Here is a 19,415-nt window from a genome sequence, read left to right as displayed (position 1 = left end):
CACATCTGTTTCTGTGACCATCTTCAGGGCTCCCGATCCCTTTCCTCCTTCCCACTCCCAAACTATGGCATGTTCTCTACCTAAGAAATCCCCAGCTGGCTCTTGGCCTCTCTGACTCTATGGACTGCTCTGCTGTCTTTTGCTTCCATCTTCCCCTCAACTTGGACCTGGCATTCTCCTCTTTGCTTCCTTGGGCCTCCTGCCATCCAGCGCAGCCTGTTTCATGGCACTGTAGCTTTAGTCTCAGCTCCTAGGTTGCTGCTCTGCTTGGGTGTCGTCTTGCTACTGTAACCCTCTCCTCTCCTCCAGTGCCATGACTTCTGGAAAGCCTCTTATGATGTAAGTATAGTTGGCTCCTCCAGAAACTCATTTTAAAAGCTGGTGCCACTGTGGTGTCATTGAGACCCGGGGCCCCTTGAAGGCAATGAGGTTGTAAAGGGGTATTAACACCTGTCTCATGGGAGCCGGTTGGTTGCCAGATGACGGGTTGTCCTCATCTTCTGCGTATGACACTTCCCCACTACAGAAGTACTCACCGGAAGCTGGGGTTGTGCCTTCAGGCTTCCCAGCCCCTAGAATCTGGAACCAAAATAAACTTCATTTATTTGTTGATTTATTTTTATTCTTTGAGACAGGATCTCATGTTGTCCAGGCTGAACCGATTCTCTTGCCTTTACCTCTCCTGTGCTGGGATTTCAGGCGTGTGCCACCATGCCTGGCAACTTCTTTTCTTTATAACTTACCCAGTCTCAGGAATTCTCTTAGAGTAGCAGAAGATGGACCAGACTCCTCCCCAGCTCAGTGCTTTTCCTTAAGTCCCCCAAGTCTGTGCACAGCTCTCTGTTGGGTCTCCTAGCACCCTGTCATTTGGAGTATTATTTCTCCTCGGCCTGGAGACCCTGGGGAGCAGAGCTGCACACTGTCTTGTTTGATTTTGTCTGACTAAGTGTCCAAGGGCAGAGCTTAGCGCACAGTAGGTGCTGCGTCCTTCCTTTCTGGATGGAACTGATGAGCAACATAGCTTTCCTGAAACCCTACCTTGTTCCCAGTGTTACTCAAGATTACAGGTTAACGAGGGACATTGGGGAGTGGGTGTTCGTAGAGAGCGGATCAGGAAATGGGGTGGGGCACGGACTGTGTACCTTCTGACTTGTAGATTGCTTACTGTTTGTGATGGTTTCATGCACAGGGAGTGCGTGGGGTTCATGCATAGCCGGGGGTCAGTTTTCTCTTATTTGATTGTGCAGGGACCCAAACACACGGCACAGTTTCAAAGGTCATTTGTTCTAGGTACAAGTCCTTTAGCAGACACGTCGCTGTTATAATTTTCTCTCATACTGTGGGCTGCTTTTCTCGCTGGTTCTCTTTGGAGCATTATGATTTTGTTGAATTCTGCTTTGCCTGTTTTCCTCTCATCCCTGTCCATTTGGTGTCCTTCCTTGATCACTGTCTGAAGTCACGAGGACCTTCTTGCCATTTCGCATACAGTGGGAGGCATTGATCTTTTCTACTTTTAAATCGGGTCTCACTGACCTTCCTGTTTCCCCACTTGGTGACTGATGTTTTGCCTTCTTCATGCAGGTCTCAGTTCAGACAGCCCCGTCCCAGACAGGTGTTCCCTGACCTTCAGTCCAGCGTGGTGTCTCCCCTGTGGTCGTTTGTGTCTGCACTCAATCTCAGGGACTCAGCGTGATCCCGTGTGTTTTCTGTTGACGCTCCTAACAACTGTGTCTGGCTCACTGCCTGGACTTCGCACCTAGCTCAGTGCCTGGCCTCCGCAGGACCCAGGCTGGATCTGGTGAAAGCCGGACATTTCGATAGGAAGCTGCTTTCCCTGAGGACTTTGATTAAAAACTCTGAGTGGTTCTGGCCTCAGGGCATTGGAAGTTGCGTGGGAAGGTGTCATCAAGCAACATTGCATTTGGGGGGATTTCTTGTCCCCTCAGCTAGAAATCCCTCTACTTCCCATGGCATCTGTCTCCATCTTTGGTTAGCTCTGGCGATTGACAGTAGACAGAGACCTGCTTTCCTGCAATTACGCTTATTACCTACTGCCTGCCTTGACGGTCAACTGGACCTGACCTGCATACTGTGAGAGTCCTCTGAGCCTTTGAAAACGCGTATCACTGCAGTCTCTTTTCTGGGCAGGCACTGCTGGCTCTTTCAGCCTTTTCTCCTGAGCCATGGTCACCTGTGGGGGCCACAGGTTGGTGGGTGGCACAGGCTGCCAAAGGAAGCTTGGACACAGTCACAACCCAAAGTAGAGGGATCTGATTCTGGTTTCCCCTTCTCCATTAGAGCTGATGAGTCGCAAGCCTGACTCCAGACTCCCTGTTGTAGACATCATGAAGGCAAAGCTAAACTCTGTAGGGTAAATTCTTCCTCAAGAAAGCTCTCCCGTTAAAGAGGTGGCTGTTTTTTTCCCCAGCTAGTGAGTGGTCTTTGAGGGTTTGGTTGGCTTTAACGTGGACCCACCTGGGAGCTCTTAAGCCCCCCAAACCATTCCCATCTTCCAAGGCTCTAGTGTAACTGGTGTGCAGGGCCCAGGTGGAGTGGCTTAAAGGACCTCACTGGTGAATGTGTATCCATGGTTGTGAACCTTGGCTTTAGGACCTCAGCCTTGAACCTGAAACTCCCCTCTCTCACAGGAATGAGCAAAGGCTGCTGTCAACGCAGCATCCAGAAAGCAGAGCTGGGGACAGGTTAAGGGGACACAAGTGTTTTCCAAGATAGGAATCTCATGTTAAATTATGAAACCATAAACTGTCAAAGAAGAGGCTATAAATACAGAAATGTACTAAGTAGAAAGTGAAACTGTTCCTGTCTCTCTCCTTGGATCTCTTCTCCCAAATATCCGTTTAGAGCTGTCATTTCTTTCTTTTTAACGCATGTATACATGAAGGAGCACAACCCCATGCACGCATACACCCCCAATAAATATGGCTCCGTGGTGTAGATACAGCTTTGTAATCTTGGCTTTCTTCTTTCTCAGCTTGTTGTAAAGGAGGCTGTCTTACCATCAGCAGGTAGATGAGCCATAATTATATAACTTTTAAAGTCAGTGAACATTCAGTAGTCTTTATTTTTTGCTGCAGAGAGTATTTTTTGCATACATATTACCCCCACCCCCATCTTAGAGGTCCATTTTCTAAGTCAAAGAATGTGTAAGTTTAGGACTAGGGATCACCATAATGCTTTCCAAACAGCTTGTTCCAGGCCACGCCAGGCCCTAGTTTCCTAATGGCAGATCCTTGCCTGTGTCACCAGTGAAGTTTTGCTGAGCTCAGCAGAGAGGAAGGTGCGAGTGTGTCAGCTGGGGAGGAAGTGGAGAGGTCACTTCCCTGAAGGCTGTATGTGAAGGAGCAGCTGACCGCTGGCTTTCCCTGGCTGCTGCATTGCCCAGGAAGCGGAACCAAGCTGTGTGTGTTAACCTTTGCCTGGCTCTGCCGTGAGACAAAGGCACAGGCTTGTTGGCAGGATGTGTATGTTGAGGACCATGCGCCAGGTCGGGCGTTGATTAGGGAGTGTGTGGAGCCGGAAGTCCCTTCCTAACTGCGCTAGAGGTGCGGCCGTGGTGGCCAAGCCCGTTGGAACCCAGGCACAAATGCTTGGATGTTTCCGGAGCTCCAGCTCCTCCATGTCACAGTGCATCTTAGCAGACGTGTCCGACGTGATAGCTATGAACGTGGCCCGATACAAAATTTCATTGTTACTTTATTTGTGCATTTATTGTAAAGCTTGTTTAAAACAAGATTTGTATGTGTGTGTTCGTGTATTTTATGACTAGATTGCATGGATCTTGTGTGTGATTTTTGTTGATGACAGTCATGTTTTAATGTCAAAGGTCAGATGCACCAAATAAAGTTTTTCACATCATATCCATCATAAAGTGAGCCTTGTCCTCCCAACCCTCTGCGGATGCTTGGGCACTACCTAAGATGCCCACTGACCATTTCCTTGGGCACCTGCTGGTTGAGAGCAGCTCCAGTGCTGTGCTCTGGAGAGCATCCTGTGAGAGTCACGCTCAGAGCAAGTCCGAAGTGGATCCTTTCCAGGAGCTGCGCTTTTGGGTGCCCTTAGGATGTTCTAGAGGAAGAGAAAAAAATTCTTCAGAGTACAAAAGACTGTGTCAGAGAGTTTATATCAAAGCATGGAAAGGAAGTCATAAAATTGAGAGTGCACAGTGTCCCTCACACTGAGTTCTCCAGACTCCACACGGTCTTCACAGTAGGGCCAGAGTTAGTTCCCTTTTAATTTAATTTAAAAAAAAAAACTCAGGGCTTTTCCGTGTAAGCCCTGAAACTCACTCTGTAGACCAGACTGACCTCAAACTCAGAGATCTGCCTGCCTTTGCCTCCCGAGTGCTGCGATTAAAGGCGTGCACCACCTCTTCATGATCATCTGCATGAGCTCGGCTCTTCTTCCGGTTTCTAAATGTTCTAAATGTTCCACTGTGCACCCACTCCTCTGGAGGCAGAGGGGGGTGGATCTCTGTGAGCTCAAGGCCAGCCTGGTCTACAGAGTGAGTTTTAGGACAGGCAAGGCTACACAGAGAAAACAAAAAACAAAAAAGTAAGTAGAAGTGGACCTGGGGTAAGAAAGGACCATTGAGATCGAAGGGTGAGAAAGGAGAGTAGAGGATATGGGGGCACACACCTAATGAATACTGTCTTGAAAATGTCCTTATGAAATACAATACCATGTACTCATGAATATACACAATAAAACTTTAACATAATAGCAACTGAACAATTAGAAAAGAGGGCTGGCAAGTTGACTCAGTAGGTGAAGGCATTTGCACCAAGTCTGATGACCTGAGTTCAGTCCCTGCTTCCCACAAGGTGGAAGGAGAGACCCGACTCTCTCGTTTGTTCCCTGACTTCCACGCATGCATCATGGCATGTAAGCTTCAGCATGCACACATCTACCTACTGCCCTGCAATTGCTTAAAGAATATAGCTAAACCTGAGAAAGAGGACAGAGCGTTCCTCTAGAGGGAATGGCCTGCTTAAGCGCCATCCCTGGCTGTGGGTCTGACCTCAGCAGATCATACCTGTGACTCCAGCCTCATCTTTGGGAGCTGGGGGTGTTAACACTGTCCGTGGAAGATATTGTAAAGATAGATCAATAATCAGAATAAAGTCCCTATCAGTGTCTGGAGCTCAGTAAGCACTCAGCAAACAGGAGTGGCTGTTGTTCTTCAGACAAGAACAATGTTTGCAGAGTGACCTCAGTGTCTCTGACTCTGGGGAACTTGAAGGCTAGAGCTTTGCTGGTGGATCCTCCCTTTCATGTTCCTCAGGGTTTGTGGATCCCGGGAGCGCCCAGCTTCTGTGTGCATTTTCCTTCCAGGAAACACAGAGAAGAGAACAAGAAAAAAGCCTCTGGCCTTGAGCGTCTCAGCAGCCTGCACTGTTTTCTTGTCCCTGTGCAATGGAGTCAAGTTTTGCCCTTCTCTTTTTCAGGACGCAAAATCATTGTTTATACATAAAATTGTGTGTGTGTGTGTGTGTGTGTGTGTGTGACTTGAAAATAGAAGTAACTGTCTAGGAGGATGAAGAGGGACTTAAGAGGAGGATGGGAAGACTTGGGGGCGGGAGTATGTTCAATATACAATAAATATACGGGTGTGAAGTTTTAAAAGTAAATATATATTTTTAAAGTCTTTATTCAGAACTGGAGATGTAGTTCAGTGATTGAAGTTGCTTAGCATGTGCAAGGGTCAATTCACAGCACTGCCAGAGTAAAGAATGAATGAATGAATGAATGAATGATTGAAAAGCTCTTTTTTTCCCCCAGAAATGGGTTCAGTTCCCTGGTCTGCTGTGGTCCTTATGGGCTGTGGAGGAGCGGGTGGATGTGAGGTTCTGCAGGATTCACCCAAAATTGAACCAAGTGATCATGAGCTGTTAAATATGATTTTACTGGCAAGGCTTTGGATTGGCAAAGACCCTCGTACTGAGTCAGAAGGATTTGTGTTTCATCCCTTGCCTATTAAGAGTTTGGGTCTGGGGCTGGAGAACTTTCTCCAGTGTGCCTCTAACCACTCCTTGTTGCTTGGAATTTCTTTCCTTAAATGAAGCAGTCATTATCTCAGGACCTGGAGAGGGCAAGGCAGCTTGTGCTAATGGGGAGATGAGGGAGGGGCTGGACTCGCCCATGTTAAATAGATTAATGCAACATGTGCCAGGCTCTGGATTGTACTGTGCCAACAATTAGCAAACAAGGGTGGATATGACAGCCTGCTGAGGGTGGACCACAGGCTTTGAGCACTCCGAGACGTAACAGGCTTGTGGGGCTAATGGGTCCTGGGTCTCCGGAACAGCTAGAGGTTGTGAATAAGGGCCTCCAACATCAGGACCATCGCTGCCACCTGAGAGCCATGGAAGACAACTGTCAGCCCAGGGTTTAGCAGAGCTACTTGCGCTGGGAACAGTAGTCCTGAGGCCCTCTACCCAAGGGTGGCTTGAATCTAGCTGACTTAGAAATTTACATGCCACTCTCTTTCCCAACCCCCGAGTCAGATCTAAGTATGTGGGGCATTTAGAATGGAAAGATAACATCTAGAATGTTATCTTAGATGGGCATCAGCTTCTTGACAAAGAACTTGGGACCTTCCTCAACAAGAAGTTAGTACAATAACCATGGGCCAAATGTGGACCCTTTTATTGGTTTCTGGATTGTGTTCATTCTGGCTTCTAGGGCCATAATCTTGAACCCAATTAACCAAAAATGATAGGTCTCTCTCCATCCACAGACTCTAGAAGATTTGAAGTGATCCCATGACTTCCCAGGCCCTAGAAATCAGCCCACTCTGAGAGCAATGTACCCCTTTGTTGTGTGGCTACAGCCCTGAGGTGAAACTTGTAGTTTAAGGACTATAGTGTAGATTAAATGTCTCCTTAGTTAGCCCCTTGACTGGGCAAACTTTGGGTGGTGAATACAGCTTGCCCAGCGATGTGCCCAATGAAGTTCCCAACAATGTGCCTATTCCTAGCCATCTGATCCCAGAGCCATATGTGAACAGGTGGGGAAATGTTCAGTGGGGTTTCCATCTGGCCTGGGTCCAGGTTGGCTGGGTCCAGGTTGGCTGGGCAGGGGGCCAGGGAAAATAAGGCCTTCCTCAGTAAAATGCAGCCACAGTGTGCACCACATAGGGGTGCACGGCTCCCTCCACAATCCCTAATTCCTTGCTTCTTGCCCTTCTTTCCATGACAAAGGCAGCAACAGCATTACTGACTAACCCAAGCCAGTCTGGGGCCTTGGAGGAATGGTTGGGCCACATCTTTCCAGTCACTCATTGAGTTCAACCCACATCCCATTCTGGATACCCCTCTGTGGACTGAGCTTCATTTTTGGTTCTCTGGAGCAGACCCAAATGTGATTTGTGTCAAGGTCATGCAAATTTACTGACCCACAGGGAAGTTCAGAGGAGCTTGGTTCATAGCGGACAGCAGAGCCCACTGGGCAGCCAAGGTCAGAAGTCTGGGATATGGTCAGGCCATGTGTCTTGATTGAGCAGATAGCTTGACCTCAGAATGGGAAGTTGAGTGATGAGGTGCTGTGTCTCTGCCGCAGGCTCTCCCCTTTAATGTGAGCTGCAGGGGAAAATGATAGTCTGGCTATTCACAGGGAGCCTGGCATGGTCACTGGTCTCTGAGGAGGTTTCCTGGTTGCCTGCCATCTGCCTAAAGCGACTAGAGCCCTTGAAATGGAATCCGTGCATTTTTAAAATCCAGAAGGAAGGGAAACGCCACACAGGAAACATAAGCCCACGTAACTGTGTTCAGAAACACGGTGTTTAATTGCCAGCCCTTTCTTGAAGTCCGGCTACTGGGTAATGTTATCTGGCAGCTTCTGAAACCAGAGGGGCTTTATCTGTGAGGGTAAACAGAGCTGGCTTTCTCCAGTGACCTCTGCCCTCTCCCCCCCAACACCTGCTCTTTCTCTGTAGTTATCTCTAAAGCAGGACCAGCCCGGAGGTCTTCAAGAAGCTCTGGTGTTGGGATGGGGTTGCTAGGGTGAGGCTGGAATGCTGCACATCCGTGCTCATCTGGAGTGATAATCTAGGCTAAGGCGGGGAAGAAATCCAGGCAGATAGCAAGCATCTTGTCAAGAAGAGAGGACGGGTCTGGAGTTCGTCTTCAGATCTCTGGTCGCATCTATGGGAGGGTGGTGACTAGTTCCAAGGCTGGGGACCTCTGGGATGTCGCAGCAGTTGGGAAACACCTGGGGGTGGGAGTGTCCGGAGTCTCACAGCTAACGTAGTGGGTGCTATGAGTGAGATCCAGCTGGAGCTGGTTCCAGAATTCTCTCCTTACTTGACAAGCCACTGCCTTGCGATAAAGCGGCCTCTTAACATGTGCAATTCCTGCATCAACTCCCAGGCCTGCCTGCATCTTCCAGCAGCCAGGCCCGAGCCTGTTATTTATTCTCCCTGGGAGGTGAAAGGGAAGCCACTAATTACCACAGAGGAAGGAGCACAGGTGTTAAGCCCCAGTTAAGTCCTTCCTCAGCTCTGCTTCACAGGCCCAGGAGAATGGGGGACTTTTATGACCTGGAGGCAGGCTCACCTGGTTCTGTCTCCTCTGGTGGGCGTGGCTACATCTGCTCCCTGTCTAGGGACCTGCAGCAAGGGGATATTCAGGTGAAAGAGGGGAGGGAGCAATAGTGTGGTTTTGACCCTCGTGAAAACCCAGCTCCTCTTCCACAGTAGCTGGGAGTTGCAATGCCTGAGAGTTGGCCAGCTTTTGCTGCGTCGTCCCTGAACCGTGATCTGTCTGATTCCCCAAGTTCTGTCTCTGGTTGGTCCTGGGCTCTCAGTGTGTCTTTGACTCTTTCTTGTTTCTCTAGGGCAGTGGTTCTCAACTTTCTTAGTGCTGTGGTGACCCCCAACCATAAAATTATTTTGTTGCTACTTCCTAACTGTAATTTGCTGCTGTTATGAATTGTAATTTAAATATCTTTTGGGGTCATGAGCCACAGGTTGAGAACCACTGATTTAGGCCCCTTCCCCCCACAAAGGTATCCAGACTTTTCCAGATATTTGACTGAAGCTTTCAAAGATTTTGTTTTGTTTTGTTTTGGGTTTTTTGTTGTTGTTGTTTGTTTTTTTTTGTGGGGTTTGTGTGTGTGTGTGTGTGTGTGTGATTTTTTAAGACAGGGTTTCTTTGTAGCTTTGGAGCCTGTCTTGGAACTAGCTCTTGTAGAACAGGCTGGCCTCGAACTCACAAAGATCCGCCTGCCTTTGCCTCCCGAGTGCTATGATTAAAGGCGTGTGCCACAACTGCCCGGCAAAGGTGTTTAGTTCTTACCAAGTTATTTGTTTTAAATGCCCACAGACCTAAATTTACCTATAGAGAAATAGGCCTGTGGCTGCTGAATAAGTGTTCTCTCCAAGATTAAAATTTAATTACTATTGTCTCAATAGGAAGAAGAGGGACCTTTAGATAGGCCACAGCCTTCCGGAATGGATTCATGCTCTTGTCATGTCTTGTTCATGGTAAAAAGGATGAGTTTAGTCCCATTTCCTCCTCACCCCTCCCTCTCATGCCTAGAACGACTCTCCACCACTGCCAGCACCGTGCTCTTGGACTTCCCAGCCTCGAGAACCAAATTAATGTCTAGTGTTTATAATCTGCCCTGCCTTGATTTTCTCAGAAAATTAGGAAACAACCTTCCTCAAGACTCAGTAATACCACTTATGGGTATATATCCAAAGGATGCTCAATCGTGCCACAAGGACATGTGCTCAACTATGGTCATAGCAGCATTGTTTGTCATAGCCAGAACCTGGAAACAACCTAAATGCCCTTACCGAAGAGTGTATAAGGAGAATGTGGTATATTTACACAATGGAGTACTACACAGCAGAAAAAAATAATGACATCTTGAATTTTGCAGGGAAATGGATGGAGCTAGAAAACATCATTTTGAGTGAGGTAACCCAGACCCAGAAAAACAATTATTATATGTACTCACGCATAAGTGGGTTTTAAACATAAAACAAAGAAAACCAGCCTACAAATCATAATCCCAGAGAACTTAGACAACAATGAGGATAGTAAGAGAGACTTACACAGATCTAATCTACATGGGAAGTAGAAAAAGACAAGATCTCCTGAGTAAATTGGGAGCGTGGCGGGGGAGGAGGGGAGCCTTGGGAGAGGGTTGAAGGGGAGGGGAGCAGAGAAAAATGCAATAAAAATCAATAAAAAAATAATTTGCCCTGCTTCAGGCAACAGCAGAAAACTAAATCTCTGGTATGCTGAAGAGATGGGGAAAGGACTCAGATTTGGTCCAAGTCTTCTACTGTGAATTTTATTAGTTGTATTAGCTGTGTGACTTTACTACTTAGCATCCCTGAGCCTCACCTTCCTCCTACACCATATAGGGATAATCATTGAGAAGATTAAGTGAGCCGATACATGTAATTCTTTATGCCATGTTGGCATATAGTCACTTAGTTACCTGAACACGAGCTATCATTTAGTTGTCTAAAGATTTTGCAATATTATTGTATGAGATAAGTGTTTGCATACAGGATAAAACAAGGCATGTGCACATACACCTGTCTGCCTGTGTGTCGGTCCATATATATATATATATACATACATACATACATATATATATAATGCTTATTTTTTTCCTCAGACAGGGTCTTACGTAGCTCAGGCTGACCTTGAACTCTTGATTACCCTGCCATCACCTCTCAAATACTAGAATTATCAGTGCCCACCATTGTGCCTGGCTTTAAAAAGAATTATTGTTTTCGCTGCTGAGACCCAAGCCCAAGGCCTCAAATATGCTGGACAAATGTGTAGCCACTGTACTCAACTCATATGTAGTACAATAAACCAGTAGTTTATTCTGAGCTCATATGGGCAGGGCTGGCCTTTTATTTAATGTTTTTCCTTTCTAGGACTTCTGCTCATCAATGCTCCATCTCTGGGTGGGGACATTCCTCCTAATTTCTGACTTTATGCACTCTCCTTGGTTGTCTTTCAGAACACTGTCCTCTCCATGAAACCAACTGTCTTACTTACGTTTCTATTTCTGTGGTAAGACAGCATGACCAGGCACCTTAGAAAAGAAAACATTTAATGGGCATACGATTTCAGAGAGTTAAGAGTCTGTGATGGTAGGAACAAAGGCGCCGGGAAGGCAGCCGGAGCAGCTGCTGAGAGATCACATCTCAATCCACAGCCACAAGGCAGGAAGTGAGACTCACGACTGAGAATGGAGTGAATGGAGTAAGTGATCTGAACCCTCAAAGTCTGCCCCAGTGATGCACCTCCTCCACCCCTCCAACTGGGATCATGCCTCCTCATCTTTCCCAAACAGTTCCGCCAGCTGAGGACCAAAGCAATCAAATATATGAGCCTATGGGGGCCATCCTCATTCAAACCAGCACACTGACTGCCATAGCACAGACGGGGTGAGAAACAGAATTCAGAGTGTAGCCTTGACTGAGCTACCAAGCACCAAGCCTCCTCTGCACGTCTGTGTGCAAGTTCTGGTCTCCCCAGCTGCGGAGTTGCTCCAGTCTGACTGCTTCTCTCTGCTGAAGTTCCTTCTCCACTCAGCCCAGGCCCTGGCCTCTCTGATGGGGAGGTTTTCACTAGAAGAGCCCCACAGACCTATGGTGTCTGAGTCGTACACCAGTGGCCTCAAACCTGAATGTCTACAGCTCTGGAGTGATTCTGATGGACATTCAGATGTGGGAGTCTTTGTGTCCCCCCTGTACCAGGGGAGATCAGCAGAATAGCCCCATGGTATGTGTGTGCAGTCTCTGGGCCTCTGGCTGGGTGTAGAACTGGAACAAGCCACATTGTGTGGACAAGGCGCTTTCTCCTCCTCCTCAGAGACTTCCTGAACCAGGTAGCCTTTCATGGTGGCCTGAAGCTGCAGCCTGTGTAGTTTCTCAGGAGACAGCCTGGACTTGGTGTGCTTGCTCTGTGAAGGCACCCAAGGAGAAACTTCCGTGTGCGCCATTCCACCTCCTCTGTGAAGTCAATACTTGTGCCAGACTCGTCGGCTTTCTTGGTCAATGTAACAACCCTTTCTGTGTACATTTTCTGTGAAGGGCAGTAAGCCTGTCGTCAGGAGGCTGAGTTGAGCCACACATCTCTGAAATGTTTATCATCTCCCGAAGCTTCCAGAGGGAGTGCTGGACTGTGGTGGAGTAACCTGGCTAAGTCTCCCAAAGCCAGGTCTGCCCTTGTGGGGTTTTGAAATATGAGGCTCATGGACCTGCAATTAGGGAAGAGCCCTCTTAAAAATCTCATTCACTCTGAAGTTTGAGGGCCAGTGGAAACCAGCTATTAAAAAAAAAGTGCCAGGTGGTGGTGGCGCATGCCTTTAATCCCAGCACTCGGGAGGCAGAGACAGGTAGATCTCTGTGAGTTCAAGGCCAGCCTGGTCTACAGAGCGAGTTCTAGGACAGGCTCCAAACCTACAGAGAAACCCTGTCTTGAAAAACCAAAACAAACAAACAAATAATTTTAAAAATTGTAATGGCCTCAATTTTATGTTTATTACCTACAAAACATACTAACAAAATGATACTTAAACAGTTTGTTTTAACCCTCTACAAAGAGGTCTAAAAAGAGAATCTTGATTTTCATTTTAGTGAATGCTTCTTCAGGTATTTGGAGAGAGAGAGAGTATTGGCAAACATTGTGCTGTCGTCCACATGGTCCTCCACAGTGAGCCAGGCTCTGGTGACAGATGAGAAAACAGTAGTCTTGGCTGTGGCCCTCCCACAGCGACATTCAACAACTCCTGACCCCCTTAGGCCCCAGTCCCACTCACCCGCTCCCTGCTCATCCACTCTTCCTTCTCCTGCAGGTATACATTATCAACGTGACCTGGTCCGACTCCACCTCCCAGACTATCTACCGGAGGTACAGCAAGTTCTTTGACCTGCAGGTGAGTTGACCAGAGCCAAATGCTGGCCTGAGCCCCTAATGGGATCCTGTCATTCATGCCCAGATTCCACTGGAGAGCCCTGAGAAGAGCTAAGGGCCAGAATCCAACCTGGCACTGAGGGGCAGATGAGGGAATCCCCACAGAGCCGCCAGACTTGTTGCTGTCCTGACTGTTGCATGCAGACACTCAGGTTTTGTCCTTTCCCGTGATGGTCCTTCACAGTCATGCTTTGTCATCCTTCCTTGGCCTTGGGGTGGAAACCATGCGGAGGCCAGAAGGCTGTTGTGGGTCCTCTGGCTGAGCAGACTTCTCTGTAAACATCCATGAAGAAACATAAACCACTGATCATTGCTAGTAAAGAAAAACAAACACACAGAGGAGACCAAAACAAAATAAGCAATTTATAGAACTGCATGCTGGGCATACCGCCGGGTCTGCCTGGTTACCCAAACAAGGTACTTGCCACCCAGTTTGTACGTGTAGATGGTGTGTGTCTCTAATCCATACAGGCATGTTCCTTCAGTGAGACAATAATACATAGTCACACATTATAACAAAACACAGCCCTCTGTTGTGTACTGATTCATTTTAGGATCTTTGGGTGACAAGTGACTATTTTATGGTCACACTGGCTTAGACAAGAATATACGAGAAGCTCATGCAATTGACCAGATGGCGAGGAGGACACAGGGCCAAAGAGGCTTCTGCAAAGCCCAGACTAGGCTCAGCTCTTTCTGTCTTGTCTCTGCTGAAGAACTTAGCTGGCTATAGCTCTTGAATTTCATATCATATCAGCACTGTAGACACTAACTATCTCCCTCTTCCAAACTGGTAAATCCCAAGGATTGCACCTTCTCTGGTATAATACCTCTGCCCAGAGGTAGAGCTTATTAGTGCACAGACATGAACCCTAGCAGGGTGGGAGCGGGATGTCACCCTGTGTATCATTGTGAATGGGCAGCACCCTTCCTCTGTCTGGAAGGGAAAGCTGAGATACTCAGATTTTTCCTTAGGACATGAGTGTAATTTAGACCCACACACAAAGAAGAAAAATTCGTGCCTAGCCTTCGCAGCCAGCAGCCAGTCCTTCCCTTTTAGCCCCTTAGCAGTAGACCATCTGGGTGAGGCAGATGCAGGCCTATCTGTTTGTGCATTGATACCTGCTTTAATCTCATGATCCTTATCTCTCCGTTTATGCAACGAGCCTTTAAAAAACACCACGTTCCCAGATTATGGGTCCTTCAGGTTCAATGGTGTGGGATTGGCTGTGTCACTGTGTGTGGGAGTGGGCGCCCTCACGGCTCCTGCTGTCAGCCTCATCTCCCAATCCTGCTCAGTCTCCTTTGGTCTCTCCAGGATAAACTGGTGGGATTTGCCCACACCCCATCAATGGGTACAGTGTGTGGGGACAGGAAATGATAATGCAGTTGGGCCGAGTGTTGACCCTGAAAGGGTTCATTGATGAGTTAGTTGGAAGGAGTCTAGAAGCCTGGGGAAACTTCCAAATCAGAATTTCTATTCTGGTCCCACCCCCTCCCAAGTTATAGTCTCTCACAAGAAAGGAATGCCGCCCCCCCACCCACCCCCATCTTGCTCTAGGACTCTCTTCCTCCTATCACTGTGAGAAGGGATGCAAGCTTGGAGTAGCTCTGTGATGTGCTGGCCCTGGTCCTGGAATGACTGTGCTTGCGGCCAGGCTTGTCTGTGTGGCTCATCCTCTAGCCCCGTGTGTGCATCCATACGCTCAGTTAGTTTCAGATCAGAGGTATTTATTTATTTGTGGTGGGCATGTGTCTGCCACATGTGGAGGGGGTTAGTTGTCTCTGTCCGTTATGTGGGTCCCAGGGATTGAACTCTAGTTCTCAGGCTCGGCAGCAAGCATCTTTACCTGCTGAGCCATCCCTCTGATCCCAAAGATATTTTCAAGCCAGGCATGGTAGCACATACCTATAATCTCAGCACTTGGGTGGTAATGCAGGGGGATAAAAAATTTAAGGTCATCCTCAGCTATATGGCTAGAGGGCAGCCTGGGCTACTTGAGACCATGTCTTTAGAAAAAATAGGAAAACATTAATTTTTGGCTTCCATCCTGAGCATGCACAGATTCTTTTCTTTGTCAATATTCCCTAAACAGTACAGTGTAGCAGTTATTTGCATAGAATGAGTTCCAGGGCATTCTTTTCATCTTTGTGGCATTAATTCCTTCCCTTGTTTTCATGACTTTCTCATTTATTGGGGTTGCTGGTCTGACAAGATGACTTTGCAGGTAAATGCTTGATTCTATCCCCAGCAACTGTCAACTGAGCATGCCCATTGGGACAGCTGTCCCAAAGCACCTCTGAAAGCCAGGTTAGACTCCAGGGACGGAATCAAGAGCATCTTAGATGTTGAGGTGGAAACGGGAAAGGCAAGGGCGTTTTCTTCTAAGGATAACCTACTACTCAACTCTCCGTGAGCTGGAGAGGGACAGCTGATCAGGTTATGGACTCATGGCCACGTCTGTATGCTTGGTTATAAAGGGTGAGTTTGAAGATGTAGTCAAGTTAGGCAGGAGGCAGGCAAGGGGCCACAAATGCCCCTTTAAATCGTCTTTTCATTTGACATGTCTCCCCTAGCGCCACCAAAGAATGACAGGAAGGCTCCCAGGCTCTGGCTCCAATGGGGGCTGTTTCACAACCTGGCCTGCCAGGCACTGGGGTGCTTTAATTTCTGTGCAAACATTGGCTCATGCGCTGTTGGCCCCTGAGAGGGACCCCTGGCAGTGAGTGCAACTGGGTCAATATTTGGTCAGAGCCAGAAGAGCCCTTGAGCTTCCCCCGCACCCTTGGAAGACAGTCGAGAGAGCTGCCTGGGTCTACTTATTTGCTCTAAGGGCTGAGACGGTTTTGAAGAGCTTTTTATCTCCTTCCTTATTCATCTCTTCTGCACTTTCCAGCCGCACACCCGGCACAGAGCTGCTCTCAGTTTCCAGCTCTTGAATAGCCTTGTTAGTGATGGGTGAACAAAGTTATAACCCCCAAATCATTAATATTCAGCTCTGGAATAATGTGCTGGGGGCTGTTATGATGTTATTTATGGAGATTCATGGATCATTGCATTTTTAGCATTAGTGTCTTCTCTCTTCTGTGTGTGTGTGTGTGTGTAAGGTTGTGTGCGTGCGTGTGTAGTGTATGCAGGTATGAACTGTGTTCAGGTATGCAGGGGAAGACATTAGGTGTAAGATGTCCTGTCCTATCACTTTCTACATTGTTTCTCCGAGATGAATTTTTCACTTCGCCTAGAGCAGGGTTGATAGCCTGTCTCTGCGCCCCCCCCCCACCCCAGCTCTGGGGTTGCAGATGCGTGCAGCCATGCTCAACTTTTTCCATGAGTTTTTGGATTCAAACTTAGGTCCTCACGCTTGTTCAATAAACACTGTTGCCCACTGGGCCATTTCTGCACTGCAGTCTCTAGAATTATAGGAGTTTTTATTCTAAGGCCTTTACTTTTTAGGTTAAAAAAAAACAAAAAAAACACAAAACCTGTTAATTTTTCCATTTATGAGAAATTTTGTTGTTATGCTTGTGTATGTATGTATGTATGTATGAACGCCCATGTGTGTGCAGGCCAGATGTTGACATTGAGTTTCTTCTTCAATCCCTTTTCACCTTATTTATTTTGAGGCAAGGTCTCTAACTGAATCTTGATCTTAACAATTCGCTAGCTTGGTTGGCCAGTGAGCCCCAGGAGAACACTGAGCCTAGATGGGAGACAGCAGGGTAAAAGCCTGGGGAGGTGGTTGCTGAGGAGCATGTGTATTGTGTGTATGGTGTATGTGATATGGTTTTTTGCCGCGCACCGCAGCCCAGGTCTGCGCTGTATGCGCTAGACCCCAGTTCACGAGTTTCGGGCAAGGGGCTGGAGGTTGAGAATACACACGCAGAGACAGACCGACACACAGACCTTTAAACACTGATACAAAAGTCCCTCTTTATTAACACCATGTAGGCTTAAATACACTGCAGTCAATGGCCAACAGGTGAAAATCCCATCCTCTGATCCTGTAGGCAAAGCACAGCTTTTAGTAACTTCAATTAGAAGGTTCTAGGAGGAAAGAGCAGCTGAAGGCCAGTTTTTGTGTATGGTGTGTATGATATGGGTGGTGTGTATGTGTGTGGTGTGTGGATGTGTGATGTGTGTGGTGTGTATGGTGTATGTGATATGTGTGTTGTCTGTGTGTTGTGTGGATGTGTGGTGTGTGTTATGTGTGGTGTGTGTTATGTGTGGTGTGTGTATGGTGTGTGTGATATGTGTGTGGTGTGTATGATATGTGTGATATGTGTGGTGTGTGGATGTGTGATGTATGGATGTGTGGTATGTGGATGTTGGTGTGTGTGAATGTGTGTGGTGTGTATGGTGTGTGTGATATGTGTGGTGTGTGATATGTGGTATGTGTGTGGTGTGTATAGTATTGTGATATGTGTGGTGTGTGTGATGTGGTGTGTATGTGTGTGGTGTGTATGGTGTGTGTGATATGTGAGGTGTGTGTGTGTGAATGGTATGTGTGGCATGTGTATATGTGGTGTATGTATGGTGTGTGTGGTGTGTGTGTGTGTGTGTGTGTGTGTGTAGGTCAGAGGACAACACGTGGAGGTCAGTTCTCTCCTTCTTCTGTGGATTCCAGGGTTGTAACTCAGGTTAGGCTTGGCCTGGTGTCTGCTGAGACATCTCTCCCACTGATATATAACTACCTTTGAAAGATCTAGAAGGATGAACTCCAGATTGGCAACCATTATCTCTGGGTGAGTTTTAGGGGCATCAGTGGAAGAGAGGCTTAGTCAAAGGGAAACTTTAAGCAGAGTAGTAATTAAGGAGAAATCTGGGGAGAGGTGGGAAATCAAAAAAAAATGTCCCTTGTAGTTGTTACAATAACAGAAAACAACAGGTTTGGAAAACATGTATCAAGAATGCATCTAGTAAGAGAAAGAAAATGAAAATAATAATTTAAGTTGCATTACCTCTTTTTCCCAGACCATCATTCTTTTTTTTTTTTTTAAATATTTATTTATTTATTTATTTATTATGGATACAATATTCTGTCTACATGTATACTTGCAGGCCAGAAGAGAGCACCAGACCCCATTACAGATGGTTGTGAGCCACCATGTGGTTGCTGGGAATTGAACTCAGGACCTTTGGAAGAGCAGGCAGTGCTCTTAACCTCTGAGCCATCTCTCCAGCCCCCCCAGACCATCATTCTATATCATTCCTGTGGAATGTAACTACGTAGATCTCATTATAACTAACCTCAGGGGCCTATCAAAATTATCTTGTCACACTGGAATCTTATATTCAGATATTACTTAAAACCGTGAGCCGAGCATCGGAACGGGAAGCATGTTGGCAGTGGTGCTCTGGTCCTGATGAAACAGTAGTGAGTCGGGCAGGGGGCACAGTGGTTAGGATGAGCAGCATCCAGGACTGAGATGGCTCAGTTCCAAGAACCAAGCTCCAGAAAACCTTACTGATTATTTACCCTCTGATGAGTTCTTGTAACCTCTCTGGGCCCCTATTTTCTTCTCCTAAAATGAAGTCATTATAAAGACCTGTTTCCTAGGATAATAGAAAGAAGGAAATGACAGATTCCATGTAGAGGAAGTCTTTAGAAGAGCAAGTGTAAGGGTCTAGAGAGGAAGGCAGAAATATCTCTTGAGTTCAGCCTTCGAAAACTTAACTTTGGGAGGAAACAGCCAGGGATCCCCAACCCAGCTGGTGAGGCGGGCTTCTTCCTGTGCCCTTAAGATGGCTTTCACCTTTGCCAGATAATGTGGTCTGCTCTTATGCTGGAGAGGCACTGCGTGTGTGTGTGTGTGTGTGTGTGTGTGTGTGTGTGTGTGTGTGTGTGTAAAGGATTCCCTAAAGAAACACTCTCATCTCCAAAGTCTTAATTACAAACCCACTTCCTCCCAGCCACACTGTTAGGAAAACACTGTTGTTGTTGTTGCTGTTGTTGTTGTTGTTGTTATTCTTATTGTTGTTTTAAAGTAATTATTGGTCCACAGCTTTTCCTTACTCTTGGAGAGAGGCATCTTGTTCATGGTGGAGCATGGGGACTTCAGGAGAGGCTCTCCAAGGACTTCACTGGTTCCTGGCAGTTCCCTTCCACAGGGAATTGGCTGCAGTTTCCTGTGCCTCTGGAGCCCTAAGTGAACTCTAGCCTATCTCTTTCCTCTGGCATGTCCTACCTGAGGGACAGTGTGTCAGGGCAGAGGGATGGCTGTGGAGGGGCGGGAGGAAAGGCCCCGATGAATGGGTCCCTGGAGGTCAGCTCAGGGTGGAGAGCTTGCTACTCAGTTTTCCCCTTTGAGTTACTTGTGGTCTGATGGAGGTCGTGAAAAAAAGCTGAGTGCCCTACCCCCACCACAGGCGCATGAGGCTTGCAGCTCTCTGTGCCTGTAGGAACACCCTTATACAGGTGGGGCTTCTCCAGCTGTGGGGCTCAGAAC

General features: G+C 47.3%; 1 protein-coding gene across 1 annotated transcript in view; it reads left to right on the top strand.

The window, feature by feature from the left end:
• Sh3pxd2a (SH3 and PX domains 2A) overlaps positions 1–19,415 on the top strand; it is a 203,038-nt gene that overhangs the window by 29,580 nt on the left and 154,043 nt on the right. The window contains 1 exon segment of the mRNA XM_038321072.2: positions 12,850–12,930. Within this exon segment, the coding sequence (XP_038177000.1) occupies positions 12,850–12,930 (81 nt within the window).

This window comes from Arvicola amphibius, chromosome 1 (genome assembly GCF_903992535.2).
Source record: "Arvicola amphibius chromosome 1, mArvAmp1.2, whole genome shotgun sequence".
NCBI classification, from domain to species: Eukaryota; Metazoa; Chordata; class Mammalia; order Rodentia; family Cricetidae; genus Arvicola; species Arvicola amphibius.
The sequence above is the reverse complement of the archived record's forward strand: the minus strand, read 5'-3'. Positions and strand labels throughout refer to the sequence as shown.